Below are 25,116 nucleotides of genomic sequence, written 5' to 3' on the forward strand. Positions count from 1 at the left end.
GCTCACCATCTGTACTGGTAGCCTTCTCTGGTGTAACCATTCTTTAAACCAGTCAGTGACACCATAAACCAGCCACCCTCCCCCCAACTTCAGGTGCCAAATGCTTTTCTTCTTCTATCCTCACCTCCCTTCAAAACATGCAAAAAAAATTGTAATAACCGGTCTTTTACATTTGATTCGCCAATCAGATTATAGATTATAATGTAGTTGAAGCTGTTCAGAATAAATTGCCTCTTTCAGATAACTGAATAACCCTCTGTGGGATAAGGAGGTATTTTTTTCTCCCTCCCACCTAATGATAACATCATGTACTAGTCATTTAGGAAGGTATCACCCTAGATCAACTTCTATGACCTTGCTTCGCTGGAAAGCTACTTTGGACGATCTTGGTATCATGGTTGTCGGTTTCTGCTTCCCTGGGAAGCACCTAAGGCTGCTTGAAGGCTTGATTCAAAATCCACAATGGGCAGAAGAGGCTGTGACCAGCATTACTTGCAGATAACTTCCTTCCAGATGTTTCCTCAAGTCAGGGGCAAAGCTCTACCCTTCTAGAGGATACATACATATTCATAACCTTACCCCAAACCTTTTTTCCTTTTGCTCCGTCCCAAGACAAATCAAGTAATGGCGGTCGGGCGCAGTGGCTCATGCCTGTAATCCCAGCACTTTGGGAGGCCGAGGCAGGCGGATCACGAGGTCAGGACATTGAGACCATCCTGGCTAACACAGTAAAACCCCGTCTCTACTAAAAATACAAAAAATTAGCCGGGCATGGTGGCGGGCGCCTGTAGTCCCGGCTACTCGGGAGGCTGAGGCAGGAGAATGGCGTGAATCCGGGAGGCAGAGCTTGCAGTGAGCCAAGATCGTGCCACTGCCCTCCAGCCTGGGCGACAGAGTCAGACTCTGTCTCAAAAAAATAAATAAAAAATAAAATAATGGCATTTTTCTGACTCATTTGATGTCATTTTAGTTAGTATTTGATAACGTTTAACCTGATGTTCTAGTACAAAACCCAAATCTCCTTTATAATCTGCATCTGATAAATAAGTTAACAAAAAAAGTTCGTGCCACTGGGGTGCAGCATCTTTGCTTAGACAGGTATTAGGAAAAACTGGAAATGTTTAATGTAACTAGTAACTGTTTTCATAAGAACACATCAGGAACCTAGTGAGGAGTGCCTCTCCCCGGGCCCCCCACCGTCTGGGAAGTGAGGAGCACCTCTGCCCGGCAGCCCCACTGTCTGTGAAGTGAAGAGCCCCTCTGCTTGGCCGCCCCACTCGCTGGGAAGAGAGGAGCGCCTCTGCCTGGCCGCCCCACAGTCTATGAATTGAGGAGCCCCTCTGCTTGGCCGCCTCACTGTCTGCGAAGAGAGAAGGGCCTCTGCCTGGCGACCCCACCGTCTGTGAAGTGAGGGGCCCCTCTGCCCGACCGCTGTGCAACCCCTCCAAGTGCGTGAAGTGGCAGCCTTGTGTGTGATCTTTCTGTGCTCCCCAAGTTTGCATTTTTGACATTAAAGTTTACTTTTAAATTAAAAAAAAAAGAACACATCAGGAACCTATTATCATACAGCAATATGTCCCAGAAATTTTCTGATGTAACTCCAGGGATGGCTAAAAACTCAACAGTGTTATATAAAATGTAGGAAGCATGGGGAACCTTTTGGTCAACAGAATGGCATACAAAGCACTGTACAGGAAGTGAAAACAGCAACATAATAGAACCCTTAGAGACTGACTTTGATACTGATACATCGTATGAAGGAAGCTTCCCTAGTCACAATATTATAGCTCACCCAGACAGACATGGTTGTGAGAAGGGGGATGTATGTACGAAATGTGTGAGAGGGACGAATCGGCACTGCCTTTTACACTCACTTGTTCCCTAAGAAATCATTACAGAATTGTTGTTGCCTGATCTAAAAACAAATGTATTCTCTGATTTGAATCAATCAGTCACTATTATTTCCTCGTTAGCCACTTGCTGAAAAAAAGAAACCATATGGGAACATAGAATCTTCACTAACAACTTGTATTGAATTAAGAACAAGTGGAGGACAGGCGCAGGGGCTCACACCTGTAATCCCAGCACTTTGGGAGGCTAAAGCAGGTGGGTTGCTTGAGCTCAAGAGTTCAAGACCAGCCTGGGCCATATGGTGAAACCCCATCCCTACAAAAAATACAAAAATTAGCCAGGCGTGGTGGTGCACACATATGGTCCCAGCTACTCAGGAAGCTAAGGGAGGATCACTGGAGCCTAGGAAGTGGTGGCTGCAGTGAGCTGTGATCGCACCACTGCAATCCAGCCTGAATGACAGAGCAAGACCCTGTCTACAAAAAAAAGAACAAATGGAAAAGTTTAAAAAAAAAGATAGTAACTTATTTATAGCATGAAGGGAAATACTAAGTTTATACTCAAACAGTATCAATTTAAATGTGGTTAGAAAATGAGAAGGGAAAAAATTCTCATAAAAAAAGATCTAATAACCAAGTAATTCAAATAACACATTCTGGAAGTATAATTGTTACATTTAAGAATTTATATTATAACCAAATAGGATAAGAATGTGTAAAACAAGCATTTTATTATAAACCAAAAGTTATTTTTCACATGTATGTCATGTGAAGGGGCTTATTAACTGAAACTCACCTGTCACAATCACCTTCAGTGGAATTAGCTCAGACATAAGAATGGGAATATGTATAATGATATAAACAAATAAATATACAATGAGGTCTGAGGCAAAAATAGAAACTGGAGACAAAGAAACAGATTCCATAAAAGGAAAATTCAGAAAAGCACTGTCCAAAACTAATGAATAAAAGCGCTTCATGAAATTACCACCGTGTCCCTGATTGGTCAGGTCAAGCTGCAAGATTCTGTCTAGAACACATGGACTGCTTCTGTCCCAGGCCATCAGGGTTAGACATTCTACCAGATTCTGTCAAAAGTCAGCTAATCAATCACAAGTTTGGCTGAAGAAACAAGTTTATGTAGAACTATTTTCCCACTGCACAGAATCTCATACCAACACTTGGAAAAGGAGAACCCTCTTAATATACATCCTTCTAGAGGGATTTGCAACTTTGCTTGCTTCATCAAAGGAAAAAAGATCAGAAGCGGCAGGCAAAGAATGGAATACAGTTTTTGCTTTCAAAAAGTAATGAGATGTGGAGGTAATAGAAAAACCATCAGATAGGGAAGGTGTGCCTAGGGAGAACTAGAGAAAAATCAGTGAAGAAAAGGAAAGAGAGGGAAGGGAGGGAAGGAAGGAATTAATTCATAATTAATAAAGTAATATAATTAATAATAATAATTAAGATAAATCTGCAAACTATAATTCAAACTCCTATGAGGAACATTAATACTAAAAATGTCAACCACAAAACTCAATAATAATATTATATCATGTCCAGTGAAATATAAACAATCAAGAGCTTTTCTGACAGGCTTTGTAACTAGGTATGTTTAAAATAATCATAGAGATAGTGAGGAATAGCATCCCTTATGCCCAGTGGGTACCTCTGTGGTTGCCACGTGCCATGCAATAGTGTTCAGGATGATGTCACAGCATCACTCAGCATGGATAATGAAGGATAGCCTTTTCAGGGAAAGGATAGGCTACAAGCCAAGCAACAGCAAGAGAAGAGAAGGCACAGGTCTCCCCTCCTCCCATCTCCCCACACACGAGTGCTGGGTGCCCTACTGGATAGTATGGGTCTAGATCTCCAAGCAACCACTCCCCGCAACACCACAGTAACTACCTATGGGGCAAGCTGGAGCGTAACCTTCTCAATAAAGGGACACACGAACTGTTCCGGCACCAGGCAGTGCCTGTTGTTTACAGGAATCTTTTGAACACTAGCCCATGGCCCATAGAAATTGGACTGTCCCTGCTGAGGGGCAGAAGCCACGGGTCCTATGAGAAGCCAAAATCAGTACACAGCCCCTTGGAAGAAAGGGACTCCTCATCTGCAAAAACAGTCCCAGCCACCTCGTTGTCCAGACAATCCAGAGTGAGCCCCTAGGGACATTTTTTAGTTAATTCTGTTCCTTACATCACACATCCATTAAAAGAACAAAAATAATTATGAAGTAAAAACAGGCAGATATGAATCTAGAATAGATGGACATGAAAAAGAACCAATTAAATAACCTGAAAATGAACTATATAGTCCTTGAAGTAAAAACTAGATAGATAGTTTAAGCATGAGAATTTACATCAGTGAGAGTCTAAGTCAAATTTTTAAAAAGGGCCACTGCACCCCAGCTAGGTGACACAGCAAGACCCATCTCTAAAAAAAAGTAAAGAAAAAGAAGCTAGCAACCATATATAGGTGAGTAGATAGATATAGAGATAAATATAGGTATATACACAAATAGAGAAACAAAATCACTGTAAGAAAAATTAACAATCAAAATAAACAACATAAGAAACTTTCCTTTGAAGCACTGCAATGCCCACGTGACCTGCTTCTCAACCCTAAATAAAGTGGTGGATGAACGTAAAGGGTAATCCTGACTTAACCTACTCAGATACGGTTTCCTGAGTTAATCTCTCCTTCCTATATTTAGAAGTCAATGCATATTTGAAAGTGATGAATTAGTAATTGCTCCTAATGCTACTGATATTGTCAACTTGTTATATTTTAGCCTTTAAGCTTTCAGAAATGATGGTACAGTCTTTTAATGCTGGGGACGATAAGTTTAATAAAGGGAAACACTATTATATACAATAGATAATAAAGCTCCTAGGCTCTAGGGACGCAATGGGCTTAATAGACAACCAAATCCATCCCCTTATCCTTATTTATAAGAGATCAAGTATGGTAATGGTATAATTTTGGATTATAAACTGAGATTTGTTAGTATTAGTAGACAGACCATCAATTCAAATTTATTGTCAACAGAGTATACCAAATTTACCACTGAGGGAAAAAACTTTTTTTCCCTTCACACTTTTATGTTATTGGAGATATTTTTTATTCTCAAAATGAAGAATCACATTAAAGTTATCTGGTCTTCTGATATCTAAGCAGGCACAAAGTTAGACCATTATGAGCTGTTTTAGAACAATGCTGATGGTGCTGTGTTTACAGCCTTTGTAAGATTTACTAAACAACAAAGGAGTATTGTTCGTATTGGCCTGCTACTGTGTGTGCTGCCTGCTACTGGCTGTTTCCATTGATACCGTAATATATTTCATCCTGTTTACAATACATTGCCACTATCTTTGGCTGCTGGGTTATTGCATAATACAGATTATTTGGCTGTATATAAATTAGTAACTTCATAGTTTCTCATTTTTGTTCCCCTTATATTAATCCATTATATAGGTACCATTCTCCCAGCTTCCCAATCCACCTATTTGCATACATTTCTACTGCTACCTCACTAGTCCATGCTTTCAGAAGCTCACACCTGAATTCGTACAACAGGCCTCTTAATGGGTGTCCCAACCCAGCCTCTTGTTCTTCTGAAGCATTCCGGATTCTGTCAGACTAAATTTTCCAAAATAGTATGCTCACCTCCCTACCCAAGAATCTTCACAGGCTCCCAGTTGCCAGTCATTGCAAATACAAATCGCTTATTCTTGAACTTTACTTCTCTTATTATTCTTGAATACATTAGCTAACTCCTCCCAATCCTTCAGAATAGGCCTATGCGCAGAATCCAGAGTGAGGCCTTCTTTCAGTCATCAGGCCCACGCTGGCCTCCCCTTTTTCTGTACTACATAGTTCAGTATTTAATCAACTACTTTGTCACCCTGTTTTTTGGGTGTCCATGAAGTGTGTTCGTTCGTTGAGGGCAAGTGGAATATGAGATTTGAGTCCAGATATCAAACTTTAAGAACGGAAAGGAGAAATTCAAGTGAGCACAAAGGCAAGTTAGGATGAAAGCAACGGGACTGAAATGTACACTTTACACAGAATTTGAAAGAAAGATTTTACTCTGGAGAAACATGACAGTTCATTAAGTGCGACCATTCACGTTGCCCCAAACCTAGCATAGGTTTGAATAGATATTATTGAGACAAATACACAGGCTCAAAACAAAGAAGAGTTGTCTCTTGTTAAGAATTATCAAACAGAAAATGATAAAGTGCAGAGAAATCCCTCCTGTATAACATCTAAAAGTGATTGATAAAATATTTAAAACATCTATTTATAGTAGCAAGGCCAGAAACCCTGAAAATACATAAAAATTTCAGAGCAATAATCAAGCACTAGAATCACTGTTGGCTCTGAGGGCATCAGTCCATACCTAATAACCTGGATTCTGAGTTTTGCTGTATCATACACAGACACACACACACACGGCAAAAAGGAAACAAAATCCAGATCCCATGCAAGATGGAAGGTCTGATCAGAGACCCTGGCATAGAGTCAGGAATACCTAAGGGTGACACCCACAATGATAAACCAGGGAAAGACATGGCCCACAGAAGAGCAAAACGGCACCTATCTTGGCCTTGGCACTCATCAAAAGCAAAAGAGGTGAAAAAATTCTCTTGAGGCTCCCATATACAAAGACAAGCTCACTTTCACTCAAGACTGGGGACCAGAATGTCCAATCTAAAGGGGTCCCGAAAGACCCAAGCCAAAAGGTATGTTCAACATGGTTACAGAATGTAGTGTCCCAAAGTGCTTCACAGAGGCAAATAAAATCTCAATGAGGCCTTAACTATAGACCTCAGAAGAATTCCACATACAAAGTTCCAAAGAATGTGGGTTCATGACAACAAAAAATCACTGAACACCTGAAGTAAATACATCCCAAAGACTTTGGCAAGAATGGCCAACTTAAAACTGCAAAGAACCCTCCTATTACAAAACAACTAGATCTTAGATATAAACCTATTTTAAGTACATTTCTGGGCCCATAGAAAACAAAGGACAACTCCCAGAGACCCCATCCTCCATCTTCTAAAGGAAAAATGTAACCTGAAACCTGATCAGAGAGCTCCAAGCAACAAGGGCACAAGATAAGTTTCCCTGAAGGCAAATGACAATACTAGATCTGCAACCCAAAGACTAACGAAACTGAGCAAGTGTCTAGTTTGGGGAGCTAAACCCAAAACTCCTGCCTTAAAATAGGTATATAGGATGGGAGTAATGTGGTCTCAGGTTAGCAGCACCCTCGGCCAACAGGAAAAGGCAATCACCAATACTCTAAGCAGGAAAATATACCCTATGTCAACCCCAGGACTAAGGTCAAAAGATACGAGCTCAAAACCTGCACCCAAATATTTATAGCAGCTTTATTCATAATTGCCAAAATTTGGAAGCAACCAAGATGTCCTTCAATAGGTGAATGGATAAGCAATACAAGGGACTATTATTCAGCAATAACAAAAAATGAGGCATTAAACTGCAAAAGGACATGGAAGAACTTAAACATATACTGCTAAGTAAAAGAAACCAGTCTGGAAAAGCTACATACTACATAATTCCAATTACATGAAATTCTGGAAAAGGCAAAACTACAGAGAAAAAAAATCAGTGGTTGCCAGGGACTCAGGGGTTCAGAGGGAGAGACAAATAGCTGAAGCACAGAGAATTTTTAGGGCAATGAAGCTATTCTGTTTGACACTGCAGTGGTGGATACATGACATTATGCATTTGTCAAAACCCATAACTAAACAACACAAAGAATGAACCTTAATAAATTATGGATTTTCGTTTAAAAATACTGTGTCAATGTTGGCTTATGAATTCTAATGAATGTACCACACTTATTCTAGATGTTAACAACCGGAGAGAACGAGAGAGGAGAACAGGGACTACATGGGAACTCTGTGCTTTCTGTGTAATTGTTCTCTAAACCTAAAACTGCTCTAAAAATGAAGTCAATTTGAAAAAAGAGATGAGCGCATAATCAAAGATGATCAAAAATATAATGAAACACAACATGAGTGAGAGTAACAAGAAAATCTCAAGTACGTCGGATCTCCGAGTTACCACATACAGACCGTAAAACAGCCATAGGGAATCACAAAAATTAGAAAACAACAAGGCATGATCAAAAATGACCAAATATATTTGAAAAAACTCAAATTTCAGGTTTGAAAAAAATGAAATTTCAGGTATAAAAAAATGAAATTTCAGGTATGAAAATATATAGTGGCTGAAGTTTAAAAGTAAATTGGTAGAGAAAATTGCAAAGAAGACAGACTTGAAAAGAGACTCAGATGAGTCTAAAAAAATTATCCATACGCCATACAAAGTCATAGGTAGAGAAAATATAAAAAGGAAATGAACAGATATGTACTATATAGTAATATATTCACTAATAAAGTTTAACATGAACTTAATTGGAGTTTCAAAGTTAAAACACCACTATTTAACAGAACAAACTTCTCAACAGCTGCAATGGAAGCCAGAAGACATGGGATAAAATAATCAGAAGTGAGGGGAAATAATTCACAGTTAATAAACTTTTTTGTTCTGCAGTAAAAATATAATAATTTCAAATTTACAGGCATCTAATGACATAGTCTCAAAACACATGGAGTAAAAATTAATAGAAATGCAAGGGGAAATTGATAAACCTACCATTGTAGTGGGAAATGTCAACAAATCTCTCTCACTTATTAATATGTCAAGAAAATAAAAATATTACTAAATATATTATTTAAACACAATTAATAAGCTTGATTTGCCAGTCATCTATTAAGAATCCTACACCCATTCACATTCTTCTCAAGCCACATTGGACAATTACAAAACCTGGATGTACAATAGGTCAAAAAGCAAACCTCAATGAATTTTGGAGAAATGGTATCATAATAACTAAATTATCTTGTCACAAGTTAATTAAGAATTCAATTAACAAAAAAGGTAAATTTTGCCTATGCATGTGGAAATTTATTTATCTATTTATTTATTTATTTATTTTAATTTTATTTTATTTTTTTTTTGAGACGGAGTCTTGCTCTGTCACCCAGGCAGGAGTGCAGTGGCGCAATCTCGGCTCACCGCAAGCTCCACCTCCCGGGTTCACGCCATTCTCCTGCTTCAGCCTCCCGAGTAGCTGGGACTACAGGCGCCCACCACCACACCCAGCTAATTTTTTGTATTTTTAGTAGAGACGGGGTTTCACCGTGTTAGCCAGGATGGTCTTAATCTCCTGACCTTGTGATCCACCCACCTCAGCCTCCCAAAATGCTGGGATTACAGGTGTGAGCCGCTGTGCCCGGCCGCATGTGGAAATTTAAAAACTCACTTCCAGGTAATTCTAAGACAAAGAACTCACAATGGAAAAATTTTTAATATCTAATATTGAAAAATAATAAAAATATCATTTGTCAAAACTCAGGGAATGCAGCTCCTTTGAAGGAAATTATACCACCAATTTTTTTTAAATCAAAAAGTCTGTCAACATAAAATGATATAGTAGGATAAGTATAATAAAATAGCAAACAAATCCAGAATCTCAACAAACCCCAAAACAGACTATATTTAAGAGATGAGTAAAATTCGGTGATGTTGAACGACATGAATTTGAACTGTGCAGGTCCACTTACACACAGATTTTCTTTTACCTCTGCCCCTCTTGAGACAGCAAGACCAACCCTCCCTCTTCCTCCTCCTCCTGAATCTACTCAACATGAAGATGAGGAGGATGAAGACCTTTATGATGATCCATTTCCAGTTAATAGACAGTAAATATATTTTCTCTTCCTTATGATTTTCTTAACATTTTCTTTTCTCTAGCTTATTTTATTGTACAAATACACTATGTAATTCACATAACACATAAAATGTATGTTAATTGACTGTGTTATCAGTAAGGCTTCCGGTCAACAGTAGGCTACTAGTACTTAAGTTTTGAGGGAGTCAGAAGTTATAAACAAATTTTCAACTGTGCGGGAGGGTAGCACCCCTGACCATCCCCCAAACACTGTTCAAGGGTAAACTGTACATAAAACTCTGGAAAGACTGAGCTGGATAGAGCTAGAGAAAAGAAGAGAGCCATAGCAAAACATATAAAGAATGAAAAAGGGATACAAAGCTATGAATACAGCAGAAATTTAAAAGACAGCAAAAGAATATGAACAAATTTATGCCGATAAATTTGAAGATTTCAATATATGGCTATAAAAATGCACAACAAATTAACTCAAAATGGAAATTTTAAATGAATTTATAACCATTAAAAAATTGAATCAGTAGTCAAAATCTTCCCCCAATGTAAATATCATGTCCAGACAGTTTTGCAGACAGGTTTTATCAAACATTTATGAACAGATCCTTCTAATGTTACACAAAGAAAAAGGAATATTCTATAGCTCATTTTATGGGACTAGTGTAACCTCAATACTACCGCTTGATAGGAACAGAGAAAGGAATGAAGGAAGGAAGGAAGGAAGGAAGGAAAGCAGGCAAGCAGGCAGGCAGGCAGGCAAAATTACAGGCTAATTTTACTGGCAACACAGATGTAAAATTCTACATAAAGTATTAGCAAACAGAATCTAGCAATGTAAAAACAAATCACCAAGATATTTTAAATCTAGAATGCAAAGTTACTATGGTAGAAGCTCTATTTAAGATTTATGTCATTTAGGTCAACAGATTAAATAAAAAAAATATAATCTTAATAGATGTGTAAATTACATTTAATTAAAGTCAATAACCAGTTGTAGTTTTTAAAAAGTAAACTAGGAAGAGAATGTGCTCCTCCATAAAGGGTATCCATAAAAGAATGTACAGTAAACATTATGTTCAATAGTGAAATATTAGAACCATTCCCTTTAAAATCAGAAATAAGACACAGATGCCCGTTATTACCATTTCTATTTTACCTTGTACTAGAAAATCCTACGAACACAATAAAGCAAGAAAAAAAGAAATAAAAGATCATGTTCAAGTTTGAACTTACAGTATTACCTGACTTGAAGTGAACGAATATTTTTAACCTTATTAGTAAGTACACATGAATTGGTAGGACTTAACTATTTGCCTGTATAGAATTTAGCTTTATCTAAACCGGAAGAGGAAGTAAAATGGCAAATAAACACAAAAATCTCAACCTCGTAAGTAATTCAGCAAAATGAAAATCACAATGGAGATAATACATCAAGTGTACTCAATCATCAAAAGTGGGAAAGTGAGAAAAACACCCATCATAAAGATGGGGAGCTAGAAGAACGCTCGTACACTAGTGGAGGGAAAATAACTGGCATTGTCTGGTAGAGGGGAACACACTGCATGTGTTACTCCTACGTAGATATCCCGAAAAATCTCCCAAACATGTGCACCAGGTGACATACAACAGCTTTCACAGCAGCACTGTTTTTAGCAGCAAATTTCACAGCAGCACTGCTTTTAGTAGCAAATTTTCTTTTAAAACACCAAAACCAGGAAGAGTCCAAATGTCCAACCACAGCTAACTGGATAAACGTGCATAAATGTAGCAATATATATTAGAGAAAATGAATGACTTGCAGTTATACATCAACAGGGATGAACAATGAAAACATGTACAAAATAGGCTCAATAAATATTCCTCATATATTTCTTATGTTTTAGAAATACAGACACATGGTAAAACTACTAAGCAAGGAAATTTTTAAAATAAATTCATGATAGTGGTTTCCTCTGTTATACAGGGAGGGACCACATCAACTTCTCACTGGCAATACTCTATTTCTTAAGCTGTACCTTAATATCAACAGAATATGCTACCTCAGGTGGTACTGAATTTCCAGCCACAGAAGTTTGCTTTGTTTGAAGAAATAATGTCACTCAGGTGAGATATTTAGAGATAGAGAACACATATATCATATAGGGAACTGGAGGTGATTATCCCTACAAGTATCTTGTAACTCTGAAATTTCATAATTCCATATCCACCATGGTAAACAACACAGTGTGTTACACATAAAAACAAATAATAATTACAACAAACACTGACTGAATGCTAATGTTGAAAAACACTGTTGGTTGCTAACCAACATTCTTTCTTATTCTTCCCTGCTAGAAGAATCCAATTTTGTTTGGTCATCTATCCTTCTCCCATGTAACTCAGGGTGGTATATCCTAGCTTGAGGGACATCTTTTACTTAATCTAAACTAATCCTGTACTCCACTGGTATAGAGTTTTAACATCTGGCCCTGTTCTAGCCAAAGAGACATGAAATAAGGTGAGGGATGTCTAGGAAAGGTTTCCTTGCCCCTAAACAGGAGACCCAGAAATAGATACTCTTTCTCGATGTTGTCATGCACGGATGTGATATCTAGAATGCTACTGCCATGATGTCATCAGGAGAAAGACTGGCTTCAAAACTAAGCCGATCAATCCATAATGACAACACTGAGGCAAGGAATTAAAGCTGGAGTCTTACTTCTTGACTTGTTGGTGAGTAATATATCATCTTATTGTATATATTTTCATGTTGTTCATATTTTCCCACTGAAGCCATATTAATTGACACACTTACCACGTGCATAGGGTTTCCCCATTTAATCTTTACAGCAATTCCAGGAGCTAAGTACCATGATGATGTCCATTTGATAATCAATAAAAATAAAACTTAGAGAATGAAAATAAGTTGCTCCAAGTCATGCATATACCAAGTGGCAAATTCTGGGGTGTCTGATTCCAAAACCCATGCTAATAACCTACGCATTGTCCTTTCTATGATGCACATTATTACCTGGCATTCAGCAAGCATTCCCACCCCTCAGTGTCCCTCTGTATCACAGAGCTGGTTTTTCAAATTCCCCTGTAGCTGAAGTTCTAAATTCAATTCAACTTCTGCCAATGAGATAAACTCATGTGGAACTTAAAAGCCAAAAGGGAAATAAAGGGCATCTACTTGTGTCTGTGAGGGCCACAAAGGAAATCCCAATAGACATAAGTGTGTAATGAAGCCCAAGTTCCAGTAACTTGTCCCAAACTTCCAAAGCATTTCAGAAGCATTTTGATTACTCTAATTATCTCTTGCTCTGTTTTCACTTTTCACTTCACAATATTTTGGGTACTCCAACAAATACAAAAGCTAAGGCAGGTAAACCCATCAAAATGGTTTATATGCCTGCAGATTAAAAACCAACTATATAAAACACCAGACAGGCATTTACAAAACTTTTTGTATTAACAATTATGATGTTGGTACTAGTCTGCTTTATCTAAGCATGACTACTAAAGCAGTATTTAACATTTTTTAAGTGGTCATATATACTTAGTGAAATGTGAAAACAGCAACTAATTAACACACTAAAAAAGCCAATACAACAGAAGATGACAGTCACTCTTCAGATTTTTGGTATTTTCCTACTGGCAATAAAGCATATTGGTCTTCCATTTAGATATTTTTATATATTATATAAGGATATGCATAATGATAGGAATGAATTACTGGCTGACAAAAAGATGGCCACAGCAAAAAGGTCCACAAAAATTCACCTCTCCCTACAGGTCTCAGTTTAGAGTCCACTCCTTTTTTCTCCTTCCACTCCTTCCTATTTTCCTGATTGCTGGATTATAGAATTCACCGTGGAAATGACAAAGAGTGAAACACTAGATAGATGAGGTAAGAAGTGGTAGAAATTGACAAGAGCTAAACAAAGTGCCAGTTTATGGAGTTAATTGACAACTTAGCAAATGAAAATTTTGTGCTCTGTTGCTCAGAACAGAATTTTTCTTTATGAACAATTTTGATTGTACAGCATGTGGTTACATATCTGACTTAAAAGATATCATTTGGAGTATTTCAAAATAGATCTTGAAACGAACCTCAATTGGCTCTTCACCACCTTTCACTTGACTTTCCCCTATTTCTCCATTCTCATAGTTGCTGCTCTTCTCAACCCATAGCTCAGACTTTTCTACTGTCAGTCGAAGCTGGTCTAGATCTGCCTTGATTTGCTTGTAGTTATCTACGTCTTGATTAGACACCAGTAATTGCACCTAAAACAGAAGAATTTCAATCTCTTAGTTGAAGTTCACTATTTCTAGAATATTTATGAATATTTAGATGTATATTGATCATGAAAACCTACCTAGAAGTGTGAACACTTAACCAGTATTTTCACATATTATAATTTTTTAAGTGAGCCCTAGCAAAACTTTTCAAAGTGATCTAAGATTAAAAGATACCCTAACTTTAATTTCACTGCTGAAGTTAATTTTTCTGAGACTCTCTGTTTGAAAAGAGGCAGAAACAAAAACAAGTGGGAGAAAATATCAATAGATACAATCTAAACCTCATCATACAAGTTTTTATTTTCTTATAATTTACATGTATTATATGACATATACATATATGTATTTGATGTATAACTACCCTTTTATTTCATATTCTTTTAACATATTCCTGTAAAATTGCCTAAATGATCAATACCCTATTATGTTAAATAAATAGTGAAACATATGTAAGCACTTACGTATTACTAATTAATAATCTCAAGATTGATGTCTTATTCAGACCACAAAGAAAAAGATTAGATTCATAGCGGTTCCTTTTTTTGGATTTATGCAGTTTTCAATCATAAAATAATTATTTCAGGGCTATTGGTGCTCCTACCCAAATTCATCAGTAAAATTTAAGGATAAAATAATAGCAGTGGTAACAAAATTCCTAACATATTATTATCTCCCAGTGCCTTCCTAAATCTTGGTGCCTTTCATTTGTTTTAAAGACATTAACTAAAAAATCACTTGTGGGGAATACCTTCTAAATAGATCACATCCTGGCATAGACAAGGCCATGTCTCTGTTTAAAAATAGAAAGTGTCTCCAGGAAAAGCCACACAGTGTCATTACCTCTGCAGCCATGAAGTCAGGTTGGATGTTACTAACACTTTCAGAGCTTTTGCTGTGGATGCATTGAGGGCTCTTCAATCTTACCTGCTTAAATGCCTGTAAAACCTCCGCCCTCTGGCTGAAGTGCTTAAACAACAGCTGCAGGGCTCCAGACAGCAAAGGCGGGTAGTCGTGCATGATGAGATGAATGAGGACCCGTAAAAACGTCCTGCCTCCTTCATCGTCAAGTTGAACTGGGTTTTTTTCCTTTCTATAAAACCAAAAATATTTCTAAAGTGACTCCTATTTATATAACATCTACACTTCAGTATTAGAACTGTATACGTATTCTCAGAGCTATATCATTTGTTTTAACAAATTAGGAAGTGAACAGGAAAACATTTTCTTTGTTTTCCTCATGTAACTGATGAGGAAACAATCATAAAGAAAAGCTTGTGTCTGTCCATGAAAGCAGGGATGATCAAACATCTGGTTTATCCAAGACTCAGGGGTTGCTAGGCAAACTGGGATGAGTTGGTCACCTCAGCATAGACAAAAGATGGGCATCTGCATCAATCCAAAAGCATTTATGGGAGGAGCTGTGCTAGGCTGGATGTACACCAATGACTGATTTCCCCTGGGGCCCTATAGACCACCCCCCCCGAACATGACAGATGGGGAGGAGTGGGGGAGGCCAGCGCACATGTGCGTGAACCATCACCAGAGTAGCCACAGGTGTGGCGTATGAGGACTCTGGGTGAGGTTCCACTGGAACAAAAGGTCCATCTATTTCAAGATGAAATCATACACTGGTTCATTTCTCCTAGGGAATAATGAAATTCTTCAATAGGAAAATACAACACCACAAACTAGTACTATAATATAAAAACTAAACTAAATGTTCACTAGAGATAAAAATCCTCTTTTCGTGCCCCTAATTCTTAATTCTTGTTTGTCTTTCCAATGACAACAACAAAAACTGCAATAAGATGCTTAGTGTAGTCGTCCCCACCACCCTCCCCAACTCTATCTGTGCTTTTACTTTCTGTGGTTTCAGTTGCCCATGGTCAACCATGGTCCTAAAATATGAAATGGAAAACTTCAGAAATAAATAATTCACGAGTTCTAAATTTTGTGCCATCCTGCCTGTCCCGTTTGGGACATGAATCATCCCTTTGCCAGCATCTCCACGCTGTACATGTTCCCCCATCATTAGTCACTTAGTAGCCGTCTCAGTCATCAGGTGACTGTTGCAGGGTCACAGAGCTTGTTCAGGTAACCCTTATTTTACTTAATAATGGCCCCAAAGTGCAAGAGTGGTGATGCTGGCATATTGTTATAATTGTTTTATTATTAGTTATATTGTTAATCTCTTAGTATGCCTAATTTATATATTAAATTTTATCATACGCATGTATATATAGGAAAAAACACAGTGTATACAGGGTTTGGTACTAGCTGTGGTTTCAGGCATCCACTGGGGGTCTTGGAATGTATCCCTAGCAGATAAGGAAAGACTACTGTACAGACTGTTTTTAGGGTCTCATGTCAAGTCTGTAATAAAAATGAACACCAGAAGCTTAATAATTTGTAGCTTAAACATTTTAATTTTTCTTTTTGATCACTATTAACTTCATTTCTGAAGAAGAAACAATATTAAAACAATAAATGGCAGGATTCCTGATGGCAAAGGAGGCTAGTCATGTCAAAGGTGTCTTGTTTTATTTAATCATGGGTATTTCCAATTGGCAGAAAATAGCTTTATTTCTCACATATAAAGTTAATGATAACATTAAAGAAGTTACTTTCTTGCCTCAAATATCTAAGATTCAGGGAAGCAATGTTTTACAAGACTCAGTGATATTTATACCAGGGGAGTTAAAGGGCATTCTTGGGCTGTCATTATTTGAGGAAAGAAAAGCAAAGAATTCAGAGGAAAGTTCAATACACTGATCTCATCTCTCTTGTCCTTTTTCTTACCTGACCTAAAGAAAAACTATGCTTTCTCCTCTAGAGTAAATTAGCAGCTTCATTTCTGGCAGAAATTATGTTAGCAACAATAGAGGGTCTAAAAATAAATAGATACAGAGTGAACAATATCAAAGTATCAACAGAATTCTAAGTAAAATGTTATTCACAAGTAAGATAAAGATATATAAATGTTACTATACCTTCCCGCAAACATAGTTTCTGCCTGAGCTGCAATTTCATCTATATCAGGAACAATAGCTGCAAAGAAAAATGGTAAAATCTCTTCTTTATCCTATTTTAATTAGGAGCCATAATAGTCATATTAATATCAATTGATGTGAAAATATTTTTGTCTTAATTTCTTTATTCTACCAAAAGTCAATTAACACTAATAAACTGATTTTAAAATGGGCAAAAGATCTGAATAGACATTTCTTAAAAGAAAACACACAAATGGCAAACAGCTTTATGAAAAGGTGCTCAACATCACTGATCATCAGAGAAATGCAAATCAAAACTACAATGAGATATCATCTCACCCCAGTTAAAATGGCTTTTATCCAACAAACAGGCAATAATAAATGCTGGTGAGAACTTGGAGACAAGGGAACCCTCCTACACTGTTGGTGGAAATGTAAATTAGTACAACTGCTATGGAGAACAGTTTCGAGGTTTCTCAAAAAAAAAAAAAAACACTAAAAATTGAGCTACCATATATGATCCAGTAATTCTACTTCAGGGTGTATATGAAAAAGAAAGGAAGTTTGTATGAAAAAGAAAGGAAGTTTGTATGTCAAAGAGATATCTGCATTCCCATGTTTATTGAGGCACTATTTACAATAGCTAAGATTTGGAATCAACCTAAGTGTCCATCGACAGACAAATGGATAAAGAAGTGTGGTACACAGACACAATGGAGTACTATTCAGCCATTAAAAAAAAGAATGAGATCCTGTCACCTGCAACAACATGGATGGAACTGGAGGTCATTATGTTAAATGAAATTAGCCAGGCACAGAAAGACAAACTTTTCATGTTCTCACTCATTTGTGGAAGCTAAAAATTAAAACAATTGAACTCATGGCGATAGACAGTAGAATAATAGTTACCAGAGGCTGGGAAAGGTAGTGGGCTGGGCGGAGTGGGGATGATTAATGGTTACAAAAATATAGTACGACAGAATGAGTAAGATCTAGTATACAGAGTGACTATAGTCAATAATAATTTGTTGTACATTTTTTAATAACTAAACGACTACAATTGGACTATTTGTAACACAAAAGATAAATGCTTGAGGTGATGAATACCTCATTTATCCTGATATGATTATTACACATTGTATACCTGCATCAAAATACTCCATATACCCCACAAATATATACATCAACTATGTACCCACAAAAATTAAAAATTAAAAAAATTTAAGTCAATTAATAGTTTGAAAAAAATCACAATATAGTTCCACTAAGACATCAATGTAATTTTTTACCATAAACTATGTTTTAAACTAGTGTATTGCTGTAATCAAAAATATGTCTAAAAGATCAGAAAGCACCAGTTACAAAGGTGCCTCTTATCTAGAGAAGTGTGTGTGTATATATAGATCATATATACATACATATGCACATACTTACATATAATTTAAATGAGTGATAAATGGGAGGATAATTCTTTAAAGAATCAAAATATACATACAATTAGCCTTGTTATTATATGGTTATTTCCAAACACCAAGGTCTTTTTACCTAAGCTTACTATTACTAAAATTCCATCCCTTTTTCTTGTGGGAAAGGGCATTTTTTTTTTCTATGTGAACCAATCATGATTCCTTACTGTCCCACACCACTAACATTTTGAAGATAACTTTACTAAGATAACATGGGGTTTTTTGTGTGTTTGTCTGTTATTGAAACAGGGTCTCGTTCTGTTGCCCAGGCTGGGGTGCAGTGGCGCAACTTCAACTCACTGCAGCCTCGACCTTCCAGGCTCAAGCAATCCTCCTGCCTCAGCCTCCTGAGTAGCTGGAACCAAAGGCATGCGCCTCCACTACTGGCTAGTTTTTTTGTATTTTTTTGTAGAGACGGGGTTTCACCATGTTGCCCAGTCTGGTCTCAAACTCCTGGGTTCAACCAATCTGCCCCCCTCGGCCTCCCAAAGTGTTGGGATTACAGGTGTGAGCCACCATACCTGGCCAAGGTAACATGTTTAAATGATAAAATACACCACTTATTTCTCATCTCCAAAGCATAAAAAGAAACACAATAAGATATAAAAATGGAAAAATAATTCTCCCCAGAAAGGTATCCCTTACTGGTACAAAAAAAGGAAACAGATCAGGTAGAGAGAAAGGGTTTTCTGGGGTGCCCCTAGACTTTCCCTCTGGTACTTTACTGACACTTAAAGCTCATGTTTCCAGAAGCCAGGCCTCTGGGAGTCAATAATTTTTATGCTACTGTCAATGCAACCGCCAGCAAGACTTTCTGGTTCTGCCATATCATTCCTGGAAATAGCCCTTTGGGGTTCTACACTTCTGAGAAGCAGAAAAACAACACCATTGCAAACGTGCCAGAAGAGAAGTCTTGCTTAGGCAAGCGCAAGTCCTTCTGCAGAGGCATGCTGCCTTTTGATGGGACTAATGATTCAGACAGCAGGACAGTTGGTCTAGTATCCATTTAACTACATGCTTGTAAGCACTGAATCATTCCTAACTGACTGATGGACGAAGAAGAGGGGAGAGTTCCTAATGTCACAGTGGTGGCTGTTAGAAGGAAGATTCACATCTGTGTACAAATCCTATTCTCAGGAAAAGAATTCCATTAGCTGGCTAAATCTTCAATAAGACACACTTTTCAGCCTCTAATGACTTGGCCTGACCTGTCCAAAAAAAATGGTAATTTAATATTTCTTAGTTTTTCTAAAGTTCTTTCAATAGTCACAAAATTTTTACAATCATAGTTGTGCTATTTTGTTATGCTCCAATGCTCAGAGATAAATTAGCTTCATTTTTACACTTTTTAAATATGAAAATTGAAATATAGTTCCAGTTTATAACCATACAAAGTAAATTTAAAAAAAAAAAATCCACACACACACACCAACAACCACATTCAGGTCTTTGGGGAATGCCATGTCTTTATTCTTGGATCGGGCAATGGCTTCTCTTCAAAACACCTATCCTTCTGATAACTACATTTCACACTGCTCTTTGATCCAGGCAGAGAAACTTCTCTTGTATTTTCACCAAAACATCATGACGCTGAAAAGATTTGGACTCTGGAGCTGGAGAGACTCCAGAGAGAATCCTTGTGCCACTACTTTCAGGACCTTTGGCAAGTAACTTAACCTTTCTGACCTTGGTTTTCTCCTCTGTAAAATGGCACAATAAACAGTATGTCCAAGTCCTGAAGATTACAAAGGAAAAGGCATTCATAGGAGTTAGCAACAAACGACAGCAAACACCCTCCACACCATTCTAGGAGAGTTATTTAACAATCTGTCTCAGTTCTTTGATGTCGTTAGTGGAGATTATATCTACATTTTTGTCTCGTAAAAATATGAGGAAGCTGGAAACCATCATTCTCAGCAAACTAACACAGGAACAGAAAACCAAACACTGCATGTTCTCATTCATAAGTGGGAGTTCAACAATAAGAACACATGGACACAGGGAGGGGAACATCACACACCAGGGCCTGTCAGTGGGTGGGGGGCTAGGGAGAGTGACAGCATTAGGAGAAATACCAAATGTAGATGACGGGTTGATGGGTGCAGCAAACTAACGTGGCACGTCTATACCTATGTAACAAACCTGCACGTTCTGCACATGTATCCCAGAACTTAAAGTATAATAAAAAAAATAAAAAATAAAAGCACAAAAAATATAATTATGTTTTAAAATATGATAGGCACTTTCAAGTTCTCAGAAAAACAAAATACAAAGAATAAATATTGTCACAAAAAGATACCTGATGGTAGTAAAGTGTCTGGAGATCCATTGGCAGATGTCTCTGCATTGTCATTGTCCTCTCCAAACTCCTTCTTATATATTGACAGCATATATGAGATCCTATAATCTAGTCTGACACTCAGGATAAACTATAAGAAACATTAAGAACAACATAAATTTCTTTCATTAGCACAGTATTTAAAAATGCAATTCACTACACACCAATAACAGTGGAAATACCAACCTTTCAAAGGAACTAGTTAGAAATTTTTAACACCAGTTGCCTCATGTTTGTCAGCAATGACTAAGCAAGGGAATTCATTTCTACTAGCTAATGTCAGTAAAATCCCAAAGTAATTTTTGGAAAGAAATTTGACTCCCTATGATTGCTCTCTGAATATTCCAGCTAGAGGCATCGTGGGGGTCTGGATGAAGAGGTATTGATGGCGTCATTTTACTGAACATTTTGCAGAGTGCCATTGTCTCTGGGAGGAGACTGTTGGAGGTGTGACCCTCATTCTTACACAGTAGGGCAATAATTCAGCTACAATAGTATGACTGTGACTATACCATGATCAGTCCTAAAGCCAGGTTCTAAAAGGACAGTTTAAGTAACAGCATCTATACACCATGGATTTTCCTCACTGGTGTTTGTGCTTCCTTGAGTTTGGGTTGCTGTCATTGTTCTCATTCATGGATGCATGGACAGAAACTAAGTACCTAGCAAGGCTCCAGACTGTGCTAGGTACCACAGGGAATGCAAACACATGAAGCCTACTGCCCTCAAAAAGCCAATAGTCGAGTTGGGAAAAAAAACATAGCACTGTTAGCATAATTAGGAAACTATTGAGAGCTAAATCATGTGGTCTAAATACAACAGAAATCAAAGAAGAAAAAGCTGGGATGTGCTGCAGATCAAAGGAGAGGTTTTTACATAGGTACCATCTGTCCCTGTCTGCCTGAGATAGGCCCTGTTTAACCTTTTGTTTCAGCATAATTATTAATGGTGCCCCTACATTCTCAAAAGTGTCGTATTTGGACAGTAAACAATGTGGTCACCCAAGCTTTAGGAAGATTGGCATTTCATGGTATCATCTAACTTTATCTCTGTCTATACCACCTGTGTCCCACCCCTCCCTCCTCCTACGCCCCCTCCTCTCATCCTCTCTCCCATTCTAACAGCACTGGAGTGCCTGCACTTCCGCTCTTGCCTCCGCACAGGTGCTCACAGTGTCCACTTGACTTTGAATATTCTCCTCCACTTCATAATAATTACATTTTCAGATATCCTCTGTCAGGGGCAGCGGCTCATGGCTGTAATCCCAGCACTTTGGGAGGCTGAGACAGGGGGATCACTTGACCCCAGGAGTTTTCAAGACCAGCCTGGGCAACATGGCAAAGCCCCATCTCTACAAAAACACAACAAATTAGCCAGGCATGGTGGTGTGCACCTGTAATCCCAGCTACCATGGATGCTGAGGTGGGAGAACATTTGAACCCACAAGGTCAAGGCTTCAGTGAGCCAAGACTGTGCCACTGCATTCCTGCCTGGGTGACACAGCAAGACCCTGTCTCAAAAAAAAAAAAAAAAAAATCCTCCAAGGTCCAGTTTAAATTCTTTTTTAATGCAGCTTTCACTGGTTCCCCAGTCACAATCTGAATCAATCTCCCTCCTTTCCTCCCTCCCTCCCTTTCTCTATCCTCTGTCTGTCTCAGTCTCTCTCTTTCTCTTTCTCTCTCTCTCTCTCTCCCCTCCCCCCACCCACCCAGCCTTTGCTAGACTTTTATGCTTTTTATGGAAACATCCTCCATGTCAGCTGTACTCAGCTGGTTAATTCACCAGACATGGTTAATTCACCAGAAGGCACCAAGGGCATAAAAAGGTGCCAAGGATCTCAATCCTGCCTTTGAAGAACTTACAGTCTAGAGGGGAAAACAAACACCAGAGACTCTTAAGAACGTGTGGTGAGGGCTGGAACACATATTGGTTGAACTGATTCTTGGTAGCAAAGTGATTTGCAGAGCAGGAGACAGCCCATGGGAAATGAGGACTGAGAAAGGGCATGGGATTTGGTAGCCATGAGCAGAAGGCAGGGGGCAGAGCTGGACTGCAGATGCTTCACATGGAAGGGTGTTTAAAATCCTACTTTTTAAAGTAAAGGATAAATCATAAACAAATGAAACACTAACTTTCAGTTGACGATGTTTACACGCAGCATTGTATTCCATAAATACAATCAAAATTAAAACTTTCATTCTCTAATATGCCTAATCAGGAAAAACAAGTGGAAAGTAGAAAGAAAGGAGGAAAGGGAAGGATAAAAACAAAGGCAGAGAAAAAGAATTAAGAGAGGGCCAGGAAGAGAGAGAGAGAGAGAATGAGAGAGAAATGAAGAGAGAGACTGAGAGAGATACACAAAGTGATGGGAAGAAAAAAAAAAAAAGAAGAAGACCCAGGGGGAGGAGAGGAGCTGGCACAAGGCACAGGACCTTGAAGTCCTTGTAGCACCAAGGAGTGGGGCTACAAAGAAATTCTTGAAGAGCCATTCCAAGAAAGACATATTCAGAAACAGTACTCAGATACATAGGCACAGTGAAGCCGGCCCAGACACAGGGATAGAAAATCAGAGTGAACAGCGGTTCAAGGAGACGCTGCAGAAATGAATCAGCCCCGGACTGCTGAGCCATAGAAGCTCCATCTCATCATTTTTTAGCTGTTGGAGACTGTTTTTCTAATGCTTTTTTTCTGTAAATGTGGGCTAAAATGAGGTCACATATTTTAGAGTTTGTCCATGAGTCGGGTGATGGTAAGCTGGGGCTCAGTAGGTCCATGGGTCAGGTGATCACTACCTTTCTCAGTTTAAGAACAGGAAAACTTTAAATGATTTTTCAGGGTCATGAACACAGCATTGGGAGGCCTGCCAATATTTCTCAGGATTCAGCCTTTGGAATTCCTAGAGGAACTGTGAAACCTTTTATGATTATAAATCTAATTACTTTAAATGAACAATGTACAGACCCTTCCAGGACTACTAACCCACTTAAGGTAGCTCAGTCTATATTAAATTATGATGAAAGACACAGTAAACTGTACCTAGATTCCTAATAGGTACTTGAAAACTTCAAACTCCATTCTCTAAATCTGGAATAAATGCTATAATTAAGGTATCATAAAAGTTATTTTCAAACTTAAAAACCGCTAAGAATTTATAGCTATAGTAATGGGAAGTCTATTCACTAAACCAATGGGCATGAAATAATAATTTATCTCCTTTAAATTCTTAAAATTAGGCATTAGACTAGGTTATTTTTTCTAGTTATTCCTTTGTCCTTTAGAAACAAAAACAGAGAGGGATTGTCACATATAAAATACCAAAACCAATGATTATTAATCCTTGTTATTAAGAAATAAAATTTTATTTGTCTTTCTTGCTAAAACAATAAATCTAGATATATGGGATCATATGTTCAATTCAAATAAAAATAGGAAAAGAGCTGGAAACTAATCAATAACTTTGCTTGCTCTGAAATCCTTCTCAAATGAAGGTAAAGTTCCATCAGGGACAATACTAATTTTTTTTATACACGTGAAAGCAGTTTATCAACCTCAAAGCACCCCACAATTGTTAGATATTATCATTAGTATATTTAATGGGAATGGACAAATGTGATTCATATGTTAAATAGTGTCTGTGTGATATTTTTTACCAGGTTTGTCATTAACTTAAAAAAATAAAATTATATTGATAGCATTTCAGAATATTTACACAGTGATTTGGAACAAAAAGGGTAAGAAGTTAAACCAATAAGCAAAATTACATCTTTGTCACCTAGCTTCTGTTAGGCAACACACCTGCAAAATCTCAATGATCTTCAGCTTGGTGTCCATCACAGTCACATCCTCATGCTCGGTGGGGCTCCCTTGCTTGCTCGGGTGGATGCTGGGTGGCACATCTGGCACGCTCATGGGGAAGATGGAGCCTCTACTGAGTACCATCTGGGTCATCATCTCTCCCACACCATGAATGGTTCTCATCACATTGTTTCCTGGCATGAGAAAATGCTGTAAGTCAACACACACAACCCCTGGAGATCATGTAACTATAAAACTCAGTTGGTCACAACCACACTGAAAAGCAGCCAGGAAAAGGATTCAGGATAAGACAGAATAGCATCAGCATTGTTTGGGCTCTTTCTTTACAGATAAAATTAAGATATTGCAGACATGTTTCAAAATGACAACTTTTAAAAATGGAAATTTTCCTTTTTCAGAAAATGCTTTCAAATCATGTACCAAAGGTGAGCTGGTTGCTCTAACATCCAAATCAGGTCCTTCTGTAACACAATATGTCCTACTAACTGTCATACCAATAGGCCCTTGCTTTTACAATAACGCAAAAGAAGATTACTAATCGCCAAGATAAAGTGAGTTGCAAGTGGGGATACAAAGACTG

At 37.9% G+C, this 25,116-nt stretch overlaps 1 protein-coding gene across 2 annotated transcripts in view; it reads right to left on the minus strand.

The window, feature by feature from the left end:
* ITPR2 (inositol 1,4,5-trisphosphate receptor type 2) overlaps positions 1-25,116 on the minus strand; it is a 512,913-nt gene that overhangs the window by 277,134 nt on the left and 210,663 nt on the right. For both annotated transcript variants that reach the window (XM_054443160.2, XM_054443161.2), the window contains exons 22-26: positions 24,516-24,709; positions 20,682-20,811; positions 16,917-16,974; positions 14,851-15,016; positions 13,738-13,911 (exon numbers count right to left, since the gene is read on the minus strand). In XM_054443160.2, coding sequence (XP_054299135.1) covers positions 13,738-13,911; positions 14,851-15,016; positions 16,917-16,974; positions 20,682-20,811; positions 24,516-24,709 — 722 coding nt within the window. The remainder of the gene's footprint in view (positions 1-13,737; positions 13,912-14,850; positions 15,017-16,916; positions 16,975-20,681; positions 20,812-24,515; positions 24,710-25,116) is intronic.

The sequence above is a fragment of the Pongo pygmaeus genome, chromosome 10 (genome assembly GCF_028885625.2).
Source record: "Pongo pygmaeus isolate AG05252 chromosome 10, NHGRI_mPonPyg2-v2.0_pri, whole genome shotgun sequence".
Classification (NCBI taxonomy): domain Eukaryota; kingdom Metazoa; phylum Chordata; class Mammalia; order Primates; family Hominidae; genus Pongo; species Pongo pygmaeus.